The sequence below is a fragment of the Arabidopsis thaliana genome, chromosome 3, assembly GCF_000001735.4.
Source record: "Arabidopsis thaliana chromosome 3, partial sequence".
Lineage (NCBI taxonomy): Eukaryota > Viridiplantae > Streptophyta > Magnoliopsida > Brassicales > Brassicaceae > Arabidopsis > Arabidopsis thaliana.
In genome coordinates, this window is record NC_003074.8 from 7,594,788 (window position 1) to 7,610,813 (window position 16,026).

At 36.5% G+C, this 16,026-nt stretch overlaps 6 protein-coding genes across 11 annotated transcripts; 1 reads left to right on the top strand and 5 right to left on the bottom strand.

Moving 5' to 3' along the window:
* The first annotated feature begins 892 nt into the window (after nt 1-892).
* UGT84A2 (UDP-Glycosyltransferase superfamily protein) lies at nt 893-2,820 on the top strand. Its single transcript, NM_113051.3, has one exon. It carries the CDS (start codon nt 1,097-1,099, stop codon nt 2,585-2,587), a length of 1,491 nt encoding a protein of 496 aa, NP_188793.1. The 5' UTR covers nt 893-1,096; the 3' UTR covers nt 2,588-2,820.
* Nucleotides 2,821-4,994: 2,174 nt separating this feature from the next.
* On the bottom strand, nt 4,995-6,133 carry AT3G21570 (proline-rich nuclear receptor coactivator). The gene has a single exon (NM_113052.3). The coding sequence runs from the start codon at nt 5,918-5,920 to the stop codon at nt 5,510-5,512; it is 411 nt and encodes a 136-aa protein (NP_188794.1). The 5' UTR covers nt 5,921-6,133; the 3' UTR covers nt 4,995-5,509.
* A 901-nt stretch (nt 6,134-7,034) lies between these two features.
* Nucleotides 7,035-9,112, bottom strand: ABCI12 (cobalt ion transmembrane transporter). The gene is made up of 7 exons (NM_113053.7): nt 8,571-9,112; nt 8,344-8,460; nt 8,025-8,261; nt 7,775-7,939; nt 7,599-7,674; nt 7,466-7,530; nt 7,035-7,374 (listed from the first exon to the last, which is right to left on the bottom strand). The coding sequence occupies exons 1-7, from the start codon at nt 8,931-8,933 to the stop codon at nt 7,222-7,224; spliced, it is 1,176 nt and encodes a 391-aa protein (NP_566688.4). The 5' UTR covers nt 8,934-9,112; the 3' UTR covers nt 7,035-7,221.
* Nucleotides 9,113-9,151: 39 nt separating this feature from the next.
* On the bottom strand, nt 9,152-11,127 carry AT3G21590 (Senescence/dehydration-associated protein-like protein; the record flags this gene model as incomplete). 3 transcript variants are annotated; one of them, NM_001338541.1, is made up of 6 exons in its annotated part: nt 9,152-9,432; nt 9,768-9,877; nt 9,969-10,135; nt 10,263-10,384; nt 10,655-10,728; nt 10,798-11,002. In NM_001338541.1, 5 exons carry the CDS (start codon nt 11,000-11,002, stop codon nt 9,849-9,851), a joined length of 597 nt encoding a protein of 198 aa, NP_001319610.1. The 3 variants fall into 3 exon arrangements, with proteins under 3 accessions (NP_001319610.1, NP_001326820.1, NP_001326819.1); NM_001338542.1 differs by having other exon boundaries at nt 9,299-9,432; nt 9,768-10,135; nt 10,798-11,127; NM_001338543.1 differs by lacking the exon at nt 9,152-9,432 and having other exon boundaries at nt 9,764-9,852.
* Nucleotides 11,128-11,672: 545 nt separating this feature from the next.
* On the bottom strand, nt 11,673-13,690 carry AT3G21600 (Senescence/dehydration-associated protein-like protein). Of its 3 annotated transcripts, NM_001338544.1 has the most exons (6): nt 12,981-13,657; nt 12,774-12,895; nt 12,433-12,599; nt 12,227-12,311; nt 12,013-12,101; nt 11,721-11,930 (listed from the first exon to the last, which is right to left on the bottom strand). In NM_001338544.1, exons 1-6 carry the CDS (start codon nt 13,575-13,577, stop codon nt 11,905-11,907), a joined length of 1,086 nt encoding a protein of 361 aa, NP_001319611.1. In that variant the 5' UTR covers nt 13,578-13,657; the 3' UTR covers nt 11,721-11,904. The 3 variants fall into 3 exon arrangements, with proteins under 3 accessions (NP_188797.1, NP_001327470.1, NP_001319611.1); NM_113055.5 differs by having other exon boundaries at nt 11,673-12,101; nt 12,981-13,690; NM_001338545.1 differs by having other exon boundaries at nt 11,700-12,101; nt 12,433-12,895.
* Nucleotides 13,691-14,154: 464 nt separating this feature from the next.
* AT3G21610 (Acid phosphatase/vanadium-dependent haloperoxidase-related protein) lies at nt 14,155-16,016 on the bottom strand. 2 transcript variants are annotated; one of them, NM_113056.3, is made up of 5 exons: nt 15,651-16,016; nt 15,254-15,410; nt 15,046-15,096; nt 14,850-14,942; nt 14,155-14,649 (listed from the first exon to the last, which is right to left on the bottom strand). In NM_113056.3, exons 1-5 carry the CDS (start codon nt 15,812-15,814, stop codon nt 14,590-14,592), a joined length of 525 nt encoding a protein of 174 aa, NP_188798.2. In that variant the 5' UTR covers nt 15,815-16,016; the 3' UTR covers nt 14,155-14,589. The 2 variants fall into 2 exon arrangements, with proteins under 2 accessions (NP_188798.2, NP_001030741.1); NM_001035664.1 differs by having other exon boundaries at nt 14,356-14,649; nt 15,254-15,418; nt 15,651-15,930.
* Nucleotides 16,017-16,026: the final 10 nt, after the last annotated feature.

Consider the following 16,026-nt stretch of genomic DNA (forward strand, 5'->3'; position numbering starts at 1 on the left):
AAACAAAACTCATTTATGGTTCGTAGCACATCAACGAGTTGGAACTACTCGAACGAAACTGGGTGGAATTGAAACTAGTCCTCTAAATTAGTTAACCAACAGAATTATAACACGTCACCTTTTTAATTTTGTGGAATTAATGGTACTAATCTCCAAGATTTTTTAATTTCTACGACTCTACCAACAAAAACAAAAACTTAAGTAAGAGGTTTTAAAACTCGCCACGCCGTTTCTAACTTTTTTGTAACGTTAACAGAATTACATATCTTCGTCCAAAAATATCTCACAGCAATAGTCAACGACGATCAGTTTCACTTTCACCGGTTAGGATTGAGGTAGATATAATTTGGGACGTTGCTGGACTAAATTATGAATACGGTATACATTTTGGTGAATGGTCGTTGAATGTGTATCTTTGACGATTGTATCTCAAATATAAAAAGCCAACTATCTTGGTACTAAATTGAAGAGCAATGAAATTATTTCTATAATTTTCCATTCCGTTAATTTTCTATCTCGTTCTATCGGTATGATCCCTTTTATTCATTTTGCATTTTACAAGTTAGAGCTACATGCATCTAACCTACGTTGAATATTGCAATTTTTTTTATTGCGATACCTAGTATTGTTTTTGGGTTGTTTCTGAGATGAAATTTCAATCTTTTGGACCAATCATCGAATATTCCTCAAAACCACATGGAATTTAGAGAGGTGACGTTATATTTCTCTATGATCTTTTCTCTTTTTGGTTTATAAAAGTGTATATAATAAGGGAAACAAATGAGTGAAAATTTCTGTATCCACGTCACCTACTGACCCGAAGTATTAACTATCGTGCATTATATGAAATCCAGATATTGAAGATAGTAACAAATTTTACAATAATTTCAATAGAGAAAATCAACAAGTATTAAATAACGCAATGGGCCAATATGCGACGGTAATAATTAAGAGCTCCTTAATTATTCACCTTGCTTGTCTCTCCTATTTAAGACGTATTTCTTCTCTTCTACCATCCAACAAGTCACACACTTAAAACAAAACAAAACAAAACAAAAACAGAGCACACAAAAAGAGAAACCAAGTTTTCTTAAAAATGGAGCTAGAATCTTCTCCTCCTCTACCTCCTCATGTGATGCTCGTATCTTTTCCAGGGCAAGGCCACGTTAATCCACTTCTTCGTCTTGGTAAGCTCTTAGCTTCAAAGGGTTTGCTCATAACCTTCGTCACCACTGAGTCATGGGGCAAAAAGATGCGAATCTCCAACAAAATCCAAGACCGTGTCCTCAAACCGGTTGGTAAAGGCTATCTCCGGTATGATTTCTTCGACGACGGGCTTCCTGAAGACGACGAAGCTAGCAGAACCAACTTAACCATCCTCCGACCACATCTAGAGCTGGTCGGCAAAAGAGAGATCAAGAACCTTGTGAAACGTTACAAGGAAGTAACGAAACAGCCCGTGACATGTCTTATCAACAACCCTTTCGTCTCTTGGGTCTGTGACGTGGCAGAAGATCTTCAAATCCCTTGTGCTGTTCTTTGGGTTCAATCTTGTGCCTGCTTAGCTGCTTATTACTATTACCACCACAACCTAGTTGACTTCCCGACCAAAACAGAACCCGAGATCGATGTCCAAATCTCTGGCATGCCTCTCTTGAAACATGACGAGATCCCTTCTTTCATTCACCCTTCAAGTCCTCACTCCGCTTTGCGAGAAGTGATCATAGATCAGATTAAACGGCTTCACAAGACTTTCTCCATTTTCATCGACACTTTCAACTCATTGGAGAAAGACATCATTGACCACATGTCGACGCTCTCTCTCCCCGGTGTTATCAGACCGCTAGGACCACTCTACAAAATGGCTAAAACCGTAGCTTATGATGTCGTTAAAGTAAACATCTCTGAGCCAACGGATCCTTGCATGGAGTGGTTAGACTCGCAGCCAGTTTCCTCCGTTGTTTACATCTCATTCGGGACCGTTGCTTACTTGAAACAAGAACAAATAGACGAGATCGCTTACGGTGTGTTAAACGCCGACGTTACGTTCTTGTGGGTGATTAGACAACAAGAGTTAGGTTTCAACAAAGAGAAACATGTTTTGCCGGAAGAAGTTAAAGGGAAAGGGAAGATCGTTGAATGGTGTTCACAAGAGAAAGTATTATCTCATCCTTCAGTGGCATGTTTCGTGACTCACTGTGGATGGAACTCAACGATGGAAGCTGTGTCTTCCGGAGTCCCGACGGTTTGTTTTCCTCAATGGGGAGATCAAGTCACGGACGCCGTTTACATGATCGATGTTTGGAAGACGGGAGTGAGGCTAAGCCGTGGAGAGGCGGAGGAGAGGTTAGTGCCGAGGGAGGAAGTTGCGGAGAGGTTGAGAGAGGTTACTAAAGGAGAGAAAGCGATCGAGTTGAAAAAGAATGCTTTGAAGTGGAAGGAAGAGGCGGAGGCGGCGGTTGCTCGCGGTGGTTCGTCGGATAGGAATCTTGAAAAGTTTGTGGAGAAGTTGGGTGCCAAACCTGTGGGGAAAGTACAAAACGGGAGTCATAATCATGTCTTGGCTGGATCAATCAAAAGCTTTTAAAAAGTCATTTAAGTTTTTTTGTTTTTTGCCTTTGGTTTCTGCAAATTCGTAATTGTGTTTGTATCCATCCTCCCATTGTGTTCTTTGTTTTTCTGTTTACTATTTTTTTTTGGTATGGGTCTAGGGGAGAGTCAATGACCTTACTGAAGAATGTCAGTCACGCATTAAAAAATATATTATTAATGGTTAATACTATATCTTGCCATATTGGGAAATTTATTTGATATGATTAATGTGCACTTTAGTTAGATTAGATTTGATGTGTACGGTCAACAAAAAAAAAGAAGGAAAGATATTATGTGGTACAATCTAATACCATGCAAATAAAATATGAATAGATAAAGTTTAGTATTTAATTAGTTTGGGGGCCCGATGTTCAATTAGCCGACGAAAAGGTTAAAGACTTGGGGAGTTTAAGGCTGCTATAATCTTACAAACATTGGTGAAGCGAAAAAAGATTTGGGGTTTGCTTTTCCTATATATTGATTTAATATATTACTTCCGGATTTTGCAACTTTGAACCTCAGAATCTCACATAACCAGGATTGCTAGTGTCTCGTCCTTATCGTCTAGACTCTTTCGACATTTAAACACCACGTACTGACAGAAATTGAAACGCGTATGGCAATAGTGTCTTCATGGTGTATAAGTGTCAATGTTACCTGGTTACATTCTTACACATGCTAGTAATTTTTTTGTTTGTTTGTCGTTTTTAATATAGAGACAGAAGTAGTGTGTAATTTAGGAATTTATTTATTTTATAGTGTTATGTTTGAGTTACCAATGCACATATTTTCTTTTCAGATACTACTGAAGCTTATTAAAATTTTCAATTATGTAAAAAAAAGTTTATTATTGTACCGATAAGAGTAATGAAAATAAAAAACGTTGGATGCTAAATACTCAGCTATTCCATTTTGATCGGTGGTTGGTAACAGCCCGACTGGTGAAACTTGAAAGACATCCTCCAGCCAACGCAGAACCTTTCATTGGTGTTATTGTAAATATTGAAAAATAATTAACCCTAAAATTAAGTGTTTCTCGAAAACTTGCATAATTTGACATATGTAGCTTTCATTGTGGAGAGCTCTTAAATTCGAACGTCTTGCCACATACTATTAATAAATTCCTATTGTTTTAGGCTTTTTAGGCAATATCACGATATTATCCTATCTATCGGCATGTGCTACATTCAATGCTGTAACAGTGACTCAATACATTTCTCGTTCGTTCGTTACAACATAAAAAAAATGTGTCCCCGTTATTCTAACCAAATGATTCTAGCTAGTGTCGTGGTGCAGTTTGTACCATTGTGGTATAGTTTTTAATTGTTGCCTCAGAGAGATATGATTACACACTATATGGGTAGACCAAACAGTCAAAACCAAAGTCTTAATGAGAGTTGAGAGAAAAGTATCCAAGAGGGGATCTGCTGGGTGGTAAGTAAGATGTGTGGTTCAAAATAATCGTGAAAGGTTGGCGAAATTAATTACATGTCACAATCGATTTGCGAGAATAATACATTTAAAACTCAAAACACGTACAACGGTACATGCTCTTACTAATAACTCAAGATGTTGTTCTTTGCTATTGGAAGTCACGTGAATTCTTTTATATTTATGTTTGAAATATGAAAATTTTGGTGTCATACTCTATCAAGAAAAGTTTTTTTTTTTTAATAGAAAAGAAGAAGAAAATAATTTGGTGTTATATTTTGATTCTTTTACATTAAGGTATAATGTGACAAATTTGTTTAGTTTTCATCTTTTGTTTTAGGTAAATGAGTTGAATCATATATGTTTTATTCAACTTCCGACTAAAAACAAAAAAAATGTTTTATTCAATTTTTTTTTTATTCTTCCAACTTTCCAAGAACTGAAGTTGAATGAAACTCAGAACTGATTTTGTGAGACAAAGATGATCTTTATAATATTGTAGGTGATTAATTGAATGAAACTAATTTCGAGAGATTTAAGTTTTGAAGATATGTTAATGGAGTTGGGTAAAATGAGACAAAGACGATGACTATAAATCCCCATCAAATTCTTCAATCTTCATCAGTCGAAAATGTTATTAATTCACAAAATTTTGCTATAGTGATCATTTATATAACCTTTGTAAGATTCCTAAATTGTTCAAACATAGACATTAAAATAGACAATAGTACTTCTGATTGGATACATGTCATAATCATGGAATGACATAAAGTAAAGTTAAAGTACGGTATGAAACAATTCTAGAGATCAAAAGTTTCATAATGAAATAAGCTATCATGGAATGACATAAAGTAAAGTTAAAGTACGGTATGAAACAATTCTAGAGATCAAAAGTTTCATAATGAAATAAGCTACTATATCCATAGTTATTTGCATAATAAATTTTTGATTTGTGTTTTTAGGCCAAATCTTGCATTTTTAAGTTTTATTTAGCATTATATCCATAGTTATATATCTGCATTAAGAACGTCGTGACGCCATTATGCGGAACACCAATCGAAACCACATCACAAACTGCTTCTGTGCACAAAATCTAGCTATAAACCTGATCAAAATCCTCCCATTCTTCTACGCAGTTTGTGGACACCTAAAAGGCTTTAAACTTAAATATATTTATTGGGCCTCAAACGAATACTTCTTTCAGCCCATATCGTTTTAATTAATTCACATTTGGATCTCAAAGGATTTCAGTTTTAAATTTCCACATTACACAAAGAATTCAAAAAAGTCAGTTAATATTTAACATTAATTTCTAAATCTGACCCCATACTTTTAATTCAATCTTTTTCATACCCATCCCTTTCTAAACAAGATATTTAAAGGAAAGATAAGATTAAAAAACAGTAACGGAGACGATTCCTAGATTTTATATATTAACCGTTAAATAACTGACGATTTCGATAACTTTTTCGTTTAATTGATAGTCTCAAAACTTTAGCCGGAGAAGTCTCCGGAGATCTTGAGAGGCCGAGTCATCAATGGAAACGACAACAACCTGGCTTTTCGCTTTCTTCTTCGAGAAAGACGGCAAAGGTAACGAGCTTGGCGCTGGGGAAACAGCGAATATCGAAGATCCGGCATAAATATCATCGGCAGAAACCTCCGGTGAATATTTACGAACTTTGATGTTTGAGAATGAGTCAAAAGACTCTCCTTTTCTCCTAACAATGTTCTTTGTCGTCGTTCTGAACTCATCGGAACCGAATCTTCTCCTTTGATCAGGTTTGAGAGGCGGTTTCCGGTGAAAATGATTCCTCCGGGAGTTAAAAAAAGTCGCCGGAGAATCTCTCATCCGGTCAACCAAACAATTTTGAGGCCTGATAATTTCGGTTCCCATCTCTAAAGATAAAAACAAAAAAATTATAAAAAATGGCGCCGGAGGAATTCCCTTCGGCGGCTAATAAATAAAGAAGAAATCGTGGTGGTAGAAATGAGGGAGGAGGAAGAAGAAAAGGGTCAAATAGTCCTTTTCTTCGATTCCTGCTCGAAATTTTTGTAAATTGGTTAAAATCTACAAATAATCTAATTTATGAGTTTTTTTGCTGGTTAATGGAATACTGGAATAAATAGAAGAAATTAGAAGAGATGACAAAAATGGAGAAAATGGCTTCTCTGTCAGAGCTTCGTTTCCTCGTAACGATGCATCTGTAACCTAAACACATAATTCTATTTTTCTTTTTGTTTAATTTAGTTTGTTTCCCTGTCCGTTTTTCCATTTTTAAATTTGATTTTCCACAAATCTAATTTTTGCTGAATTAATGTAATGTTGCTCTATGGGATTAATCAAACAAGCATTGGACTACATATATTGACATGTTTTAAATGAGAACTGTAAATATGAACTAATTCCAATGACAAATCTTTTTCAAGCTGTGATGATGGAAACAAGTGATTGCTTCCAATGCAAGAAACTATATTGCCGAAATATAGTTTGAGTGTTTTTGGTAGAATTCAAGATTGATGTTGTTTATAGAAGCAAGCACGAGTGGCTTGGGAAGACATTGACCCGTTATTTTCTAGAAAAAGATGTGAGACACTGTTTTCGTCTGCCTTTGTCTCTTCTGGACACGAAAACCATATCAAATCACACAAGGGTGTACCAGACTTTATCGAGTGAGATTGAAGAGATCACGCCCTTGGTTGGCTTGGGATCATCTTTCTTAACTCTTTAAGTATAGATTGTATTTTTGACGTAATTTGAAAGAAGAAATGTGGCAATTTCTTACACTTTTTCTAAAGGGTATTTGTTTCATTAGGTATAATTTCTTCGTGCAAAAATAGAAAACTTTGTCTGTTAGTGTTAGGTTATTATAATGATGAAACACATTCACAAGACTTAAATGTATGGGTGACAACTAGTATGGATTCAGTCATCTCATGGAGCAAGTTCTCAACAGTGCAAACCATTAATCCGAGTTGGAATATGTTTGCTGATGGGATGAGTTTCTTGGTCGGCGAGCATAACAAAGTTGTATTGTGTTACCCTAACCGGACCCCCAACGAAATCTTACACATTGGGGAAGAAATTTATCACATACAACATTTGGATGATCATGATAGAGATTCTACCTCAAGATCATCTTTTCTTCTGAATTATGTTCCAAGTTTAGCTCGAATAAAGATTAGTATGAATCAATATTAGACAAGAAAGTATTCAGACAAGAGTGCGGTTGAGATTACACCGATTAAACACAAAACTGATGCAAAATCTGCAAACTTATTCGAAGAGCCAGAGAAGAAGTAGATCTTGTGGCTACTGCTCTCTCCTCTGAAGCCTCTAACAATCATGGCCTGCATGCACATAAATTACAAACTTCTTCAACAGAGAATTCTTATTTGATTCTCAAATCAATGAGATGATAATAAGTGAAATCTATTTGACCTGTGATATTTGTTCGGCATGACGAAATATATTCTTGAAGATGCGGCGTATGAATGACGCGAAAACTACAAAAAGCGATCACTTGTAAGATGAGATGTATATAGAAAGAGAGAAGAAACTTTTAGATTCTTACTATCAAGTGTCTCCAGAACAGTAAGCTGCTGCCAGTTTACTCTTCGCGATACAATTCCCAGTGAAACACTTCGGACCTACAATGTAACATATGCACAACGTACCATTATGTGGTTTAGGACTTGGAATAACTAGGCTGATTGATAATATTAAAGCGAATAAGTGAACAGTCGTTACCTCATCGAAAACCAAATTAATGAATCTCAGTGAAAGCAGTAGCGTGAGGATAATTTCACTGACTGGAACACCAATATATGTCAATGGGAACAAGAACCAACGTAGAGCTAGTGCAAGTTGCTCTGGTGTTGTTGTTGCAAGGCAAATACTAGCACTTTGGAAGATCTGTGACCAAAAACCAAATGTTCCATTAAGTGATCTAATCAAGAAAGGAAATAGGTAAACCGCGGAAGTCGAAAAACCGACTTACAATAAAGGTTAAGCATGCGGCTGTGCTTCCAACAGACAAACCTTTCCTTGTGAATTGCAAAGGACCAAGCTTCAGTAACATGTACGAATAACCGCTTAAAGACATGGGAAGATTAGGCAAGCTTGTGATTGAAGATGGTGGTGTTCTTGATTGAAGCATTGGAGGTGCACCATCTGAACCTAGCCCCAATGTTATGAAGAGAATACCCGAAAGAAGCGACACTCTCGCCAATTGATCCTTTACAGAAAAAGTTAGGAAACTCAGCAGAGCAGATAGATCACATATAGAAACAGAGTTGTGACAGAGAAACAGAACTCACTATCCAAACTTGTCTTGGGAGAACAAGGATTGACAAAAGAGCTGTGCATAGAACAAGTCCTAAACGCACAACTAGATTTGCTCTTGCTGGAAGAACTACTAGAGTTAATAGCCATACCTACACATATATACAAATACCAAAATTCAAGCTTTAACAAAAAAAAAAAGACTCAAACTTTTTAACAAAATTGGATTAGAAATTTGATAAGAATCAAGAATTCAATATACCAATTTGATTCTGGGATCCACCGAGTGGAGAAATGTCACAGGAGACGATATGAATTGTCCGATGGGACTTCCGGTGGCGCTTGAAATCAATCTGAAGACGTTTTCGGCTCCAAGTCCTGGAATTGGTAACCGGTTCACCCAATTACCGGTTTTACCGTCTCCGTCGACGGTGGCTCTGACAATGAAAACCCTTTTCGCGGCGAGAGAGGAGGAAGGAGTCTCATTAAGCCGGAGCGGGAAGAGAAGCTTAGGGTTTGTAAAGTTCCGGTTAGGAATTGGAGATGTGAGATGACGAATTGGGTGTTTGGGGATTAGGGTTACGGTGAGGGAGACTGTTGGATTGGCAAGATTGGAGTGATTCATGAGTTTTCAATTTCGGATTGGATCAGACATATGCCCTAGAGCGGGAAATTCTGTACTTGGTAGAGAGAGAGATACTGTAAACTGTCAAGTGTTAAACTGTTGTACTTGTTGGTTTTGTCGGACGTTGACTGTGGTTCTCAACTTCTCATAATAACAAAAGTCAAAGTATACCAAAATTTGGATTTCGGTTCTTGTTCGAATTTGATGTATATATAGACTCGTTTTGGATTTTCTCACACTCTTTTTGTATAAATCTTTTCTCGTAGAGTCATAGCCACACCAAAACCAAGATTAAGTAATTTGATACAATACAGCATATGAAAATGTAACTTAGCTTTTAAGATAGATAACATATTACTGCCTAGGAGCATTTTTGACAATTTTTGAGGTGATGGAAAAAGTTGGCTCGAGAGCTTTTTGAATATTCCAGGCGGTTCGGCCTAAGCTGCCCGTTGTTTCCAGTATTATTCCGGTGGTTTTTCCGGCTTTCTCTCCAAAACTTTGGTGCGGTCATCACAAAAATGTGAATATGTGTTACACTCAACTCAATAAATGTATAAAATTGTAAAATTCGATGGTCATGTAAACATGTTATATAACTCATCTAAACAATCCTAACAAATAAAAATGATAACCTATCTCTAAAAATCATTAGCTACCCCTCAAAACTATTTGGTAATTAATTATTAGATTGTATGCACGCTATACAATAATTCTACCAACTTCGATTTTATTTTCTACCGATATAATCATTCTTTTGATTCAAATACCGGTGTGTTACTATAGAAACATAATTCATTCTCAAAATTGAGGATCACAAAGTGAGCTTTTTACCTCTTACTCACAAGTCTAGTAGCAGCCATGGATGTGGCATAATGAGTTTGTATTTCTGCCGCTTCAGCAGCACCAATTATATTATCTATTGACCACATCAAAGTGTTTATCTGTTTTATTTAAATTTTGATCTCAAAAACTTCAAAATAAATGAATATGAGTATAGATTGACAATTAATGGAGCTATTCTATGTAACTTACGAAAAGAATCAAGTGATGCCAAGATAACCTCTCCTGGAGCAGTGGATAACAATGCCTTCCCTAACTTCGACTTAACCACCGGAGCTATCATCGAACTGCTCACCAAATCTCCACCTTCTAAGGCCGCCATTCCTATAGCCTCGCTCACCTTCCACAGCTTCTCCGCTCTATGTATATGTTACATCCAACAAAATAACCAAGATTTGGTTCATTATAAGAAGGAACAAGAACCAAGATTTTATTGTTTGGTATAATATATACTATTTTGTGGGATAGAGATTAAAATATGAATACCTTTGAAGATTTTTGTTGAGTTTATTCTTCTTATTAGTTTCATTGTTGCCACCTCCATCAATTTGTGATATGTCACCACTTCTTTCCTCATCCTCTTCAGCAATCGTTCCTTCCTCGTGAATCTGTTTTTGTTGTAAGAAAATAAAACGATATTAATAATAAAAAATACTACAATATGTGCGTCTTACATCTCCATGTTCATATAAAAGTTTTTAAAAATCCAACACAAAAATAAGATGATCTATACTAGTAAATAAAACACATAAGTCGTTCCACAAGTTGGGTTTGAATTGGAAGTTCATGATTCTTTACTACAACAAATATTTCGATTCAAATCACAATCATCTATTAACACTCATAAGCATCATGAGAGGGACTTATATGTATGAGACCTTCTTAGAGTAAGAATTGCTACAAGTGAAGATTCCCTTGATGATATGCCCTGTTCCTACCGCGATGGCCTTGGCTACACCATTTTTGTAGTCTTCAGCCTTCGGTGCAAACTTTTTCCAATCAATTTCATTGTTGTTCTTACCTGAAGTACTTGAAGATTTCTCCCCCATGATATCTCCAAGAAACTCAGGGTTTTCCATGATTTCTCCGTCTTCCCCTAAGAAACTCAAGGCTAGCTCCAACAGTTCGGATTTATCGACGATTTGGACTCCGTAATCGGGATTCTCCAACAAAACTTCTTCGTTCACCGCTTGGGCAGATTGGTTTTCTTGGGTTGATGTGGACATTGTGTCTTCTTTCTTAGTACAGTAGTACTTTTAAGTTTGGTTTATATGTGAGGCTCGTTCCTATATAATGTTGGATGATCGAAGGTAATGACGTAAACACTTACCATTTGATCATATTAATAACCAACAAAAATGTAAGACCATAAAATATGATCATATAGCTTGGTAGTGAAGAATAAGTAAAATTTTCTAGTTGTATAACTAGCAAGTTGTTTCAACAGAAGATGAGAGAATACCTTTTCTTAATATATGATTTCATCTATAGAAACAACTTCTAAATTTGACCATACGTGTTATGTTTTCCAAGACTTCATCAAGTTGCTTGTTTAACTGGTTTTTGTAGAGTTTACATTGGTGTTTTGTGATATCATTCTCCTAAGGTATGTTATACATAATCCCAAGTGTGTTATTCTTCTCTGATGAATTATATTCCCCCAAAATTGAGTTTTATATGTTTTGTTTCAATAGTTGACAAATAGAATTAGTTCTACGCAATCAAATCGTTCATATTATTTCCATCGACATTAACAGATTGAAATGTAATTAGGAAGAGGGCGTCAAATAAAAACTAATTGTTTTAATTTGACCAGTTTTTCATATTGTACTTATACCAAATCGGACTACTTGTGTAATTGGTTACACTAGTTTTGACATGTAATAAGTTGTATTAGTTTTCCTATAAAATATTAAAAAAATGTATTTGAACAAAGGTTAAATAAATATTGTCATCATCTCGAGAAGACATAATCAATACAGTCATTGTCATAAAACTTAACATACTTTGTAGAGCTTATGACATTTTGAGTAGCTCATTGATACATTACAAACTATAGCTGATGAGTCCACATTATGTAGAGAATCTAAATATAAAAACTGAGCTTGTTTTTGGGGGTTTCCATCGATCATACATTGATAAACGTAACTGAAACTATAACCCACTATATATCACTTTCTTGGAGCATTTTTGACGATTCCTGATGTAAGAGAAGATGAAGGATAGAAAGTCTTACGGATCTTGAGAACATTCCAGGCAGTTCCAGCTGCGTGGCCCGCTGTTGCTAGAACATCTCCGGTGGCCTCCCCTGCGTTATCTCCAAACCTGTTTTGCCAAACATGTTATTATTAATTTATTATCACCTTAAAACTCTTAAAAATGTGTATCATCACTAATGACTTCTCAATGGACACATGTTAGATTTGAGGATTATAAGGTGAAAATGTTACCTCTCACTGACCATTCTGGTAGCAGCCCTGGATGTTGCAGATAGAGTTTGTCTCTCTGCAGCTTCAGTTGCATCTAGTATTTTATCTATTGGATCAAACCAAACATTACACCTCATTAAAGTTTTTTTTTTCACACCCATAACTTTTATTTGCTCTAGTTTTTGACCACAAAAAAAGATTTTACATAGTTATATATCATAACTTACTAAGGGCATCAAGTGAAGCTAAGAGGACCTCCCCTGGAACCATCGAAAAGAAGGCCATCCCTGGTTTCGACTTCATCATAGGGACCATCACAGAGCCGCTCACAACTCCCGCACCATTCAACATCGTCTTGCTCAGATTCTCAGTCGCCTTTGACAGCTTCCTCACTCTATATACATGTTACATCCATCCAACACAGCAGCCAAGATATTAAACGAATCAAAAACCACAATTTATGTCTTTGTTCTTTGTTTGCGTTTACATTTGAGTGTATATACTTCCATTGTGAAAATTTCTTACGTAACAAAAAATATACAATGTTATAAAACTATTGAGTGAGTACCGTTGAAGGTGTGTGTTGATCCCATTTTTCTTCTCATTACCACTGGAGTTTCCATTGTTGTAACTTCCATTTCTCTGGCTCTCCTCAGCCTTTGTAATCATTATGTCGCCTCCCTTGTGAACCTGTTCTATCATAAAACTCATGATCATCTCTCACTATATATACATCAAGAGAGCTTCGAATATATCATGAGGGTGTGATTTAAACCTGGTTAGAGTAAGCATTACTGAGACTAAAGATTCCTCTAATGATATGTCCTGTTCCTCCAGCAATAGCCTTAGCAACAACGTTGTTGTAATCTTCAATCCTCGGCGCAAACTCTTGCCAGTCGATTCCATTGTTAACCTTACTCGAAGCCGTAGACGAGAAACAAGAATTCTCACTCAAGAATTGGTCAAGCAACTTCAGACTGTTCACGAGGGCTACGTCTCTGTCATCGCCAGAGAAAGTGACCCCGTAGCTAAGTGGATCACCGTCTTTAACCGGGAGAGTGAAGAGGTAATCACGGGCGTCAAGTTTTACCACTGGCTCATCTCTAATCACTGGCCACTGAAGGTCATGTCCGATTCTCACGATCATAGCTAGAGTTACACCGTTGTCTGAGACCTTAACGAGCTTGAAATCACCAGAGGCAAGCTCCACCGCCTCGGATTCGCCTATGAGATGGACTCTACATCTAGGAATCTGCAACAGAACTTCTTCAGCTCTCATGGTTTGAGGTTGATGAGAGGGGTTTTGTCGTGTTATCTTGTCATGTTCATTGTTTCTTGTTCTTGAAGCCTTTGATGGTCCGAAACATCCCATTTTCTTGTCTGCTTGTTTTTTTCTTCTTGAAAGTGAATGCTCTCTAAGAGGTTTTGTAATCTTGAAACAGAGGATGAGATTATTAAAAAAAGCCTTTTGTTGGAATATTTTTTAACTTTAACTCATATATTCTTTTCAGAGTGAATAAATTCTTGCTTCCACAGTTTTCCTCACTTCCGATGGAAATGGGAACAAAACTTTACGACGTTACACACATCTACAAGTACGAATATGCGTACACGTAGACACATCTACATTACACGTGTACTTTAATGCATGTTCTATGTGATTGGAACCTACTTACGTAAGCAGTCTTATGTACTGCTCGTGAAAAGAATTAGAAGTCGGTTGTTCTGTGAAAGAACTTGGATACATGACAATGACCAGTGTGAACTTAAGCATGGTGGTCCTGAATATAGAAGGCGACTTTAGTAAATTGACAACTTTGTTCTTTTCGTAAATGTTATCCAAATGTGATTTCATGTCCTTTAATTGGACACTGGAAAGGAGAGTTTAAACCAATAGACACTAAAGGTAAAAGAAGCAGAATATGAAACACATAAATTTGAATTGGAATCTGATTCTACAATTGCCATGCCAGTCATTAACGAATAATATCCAATACAGATCTTCGAATTAGTTAAGCTGACTCAAAAGTTTCACTAGCTTCACATTTTCTATCAATAATGGTATCAATAATGTGCTTTTAGGCCATAAAACTTCTTGTAGTCTAGTGGTCATAGATATGGTTTCGCATAAAACTGATCATGATTAGGAGGAAGAGGAAATAGAGAGATTATATATATATATATAGAGAGAGAGAGAATGTTGAGAAGGCGTAAGCTTAAACAATGACAAGTCTAACTAAGATCATCTATATATTACACAGATTTAACAATTTCCATTTACTCCAATAATCTAGCGTCACTTGATATCGCTGAATCTATCTTAGTACCTGAAGGGTCTATGATTTCAAAAGAATTCGGGATTTGTTCTTGTGTAGAGAGACTGACTAGCTTGAGCTCCTCATTAAGTAAGCTACCACGCATCCTAAAATCCCACCTGCTGCAACCTGTATTTCAATCTCATAACTTAGCAATAGAATGTAACATCCTATGGTTAATACATGGCGAATACGGTGACTTTAGTTCTATATGTTTCAGCTTTATGAAATCTAGATCTAATTCTAACATGGTTATGACACAGTCATTGGACTTAAAAATGTTTAATGATTGGAATGATAAAAAGAATTGACTGGTGGGTATAGAAAACCTGGATAGGAGTGTGGCCAAGCAGTTCACGCAATGGTCTAACTGTTGATAATGGATGCTCCGGAGGAAACTCACAAACAATTTGATTCAGCAGCTGAAATTTCCAATCAAGTGAAAAAGGCTTGCGGTTTCAGAAAGCATGGAACAATAAAAGAAGATGAAAACAGATGAGATTAATAACTTTTCTATAGCTTTACCTCGGCTTGACGACCAGCATGAAGCCTGACACCAGAGGCATCATACATAACCTGCAGCCCAATTCAGAAATATACAAAAGATTGGTCTTACTATGAAACCAAATAGGCTATTCACAATGAAAGCAAAAATCTCTTTTCTACACTAAACAAAGCAAGGCATTTGTAAGACAAATTGTGAAGTGGAAAAGAAGATGAGAAGAACACTCACAACGCAAGCCAAGACAACTGCAATAGCAAAAGCTGGTGCTCCAGCTCCTTCTTCAAAGCCAATGGCAACAGCTAAGGCAGTGACAGTAGCAGAATGAGAAGAAGGCATTCCACCAGAACTAATCATACGTTTAGAGTCCCACCTCTTTTCTTTGTACCTGAACATCTAACATACATCACGAAACAACTGAGAATTCCACTTCTTTCAATCTTAACTACAACAGATCTATAGCTACACAAATGCCAACATTCAACTTCTGAGACCTAATCATGAGCAAAAATTTGCAAATCCTAATTAATCCATCGAAAATCGAAACCCTAACAGTAAGAAATTTGTTCAATCACAGATCTTAAGCAGAGATCAAACTAATCTGAGAAAACGAAAGATTTGAACAGACCAATTAGTGAAGACTTTGAGGAACTGAGCAAGAGCGAAGGCAAGAAAAGCGGAGAAGATTGGGAGATTGTGAGGAAACAGATTATGCGACGGAGGAGATCCGTACAACGCCCTATTGCCGCCACCTAACGAACCAACGTCCGCCGCTGTCATCACCTCGTCCATAGGCGATATACAACCGCGAAAAAATCCCGATCTCTTCTTCTTCTTCGATCAAAATCAGACACTGCGAGGATCAATGTCAACGTAAAAAGGTAAAGAGATTCAGGAGAAGAGAGTATTGAATTGTTTTCGATAAGCTTTTAGGCTTTTTGTGTTGGTTCCGTATTTGGGAAGGATCAATTATTGTGTTAAAAGGAAATCAATTTTACCTTTTT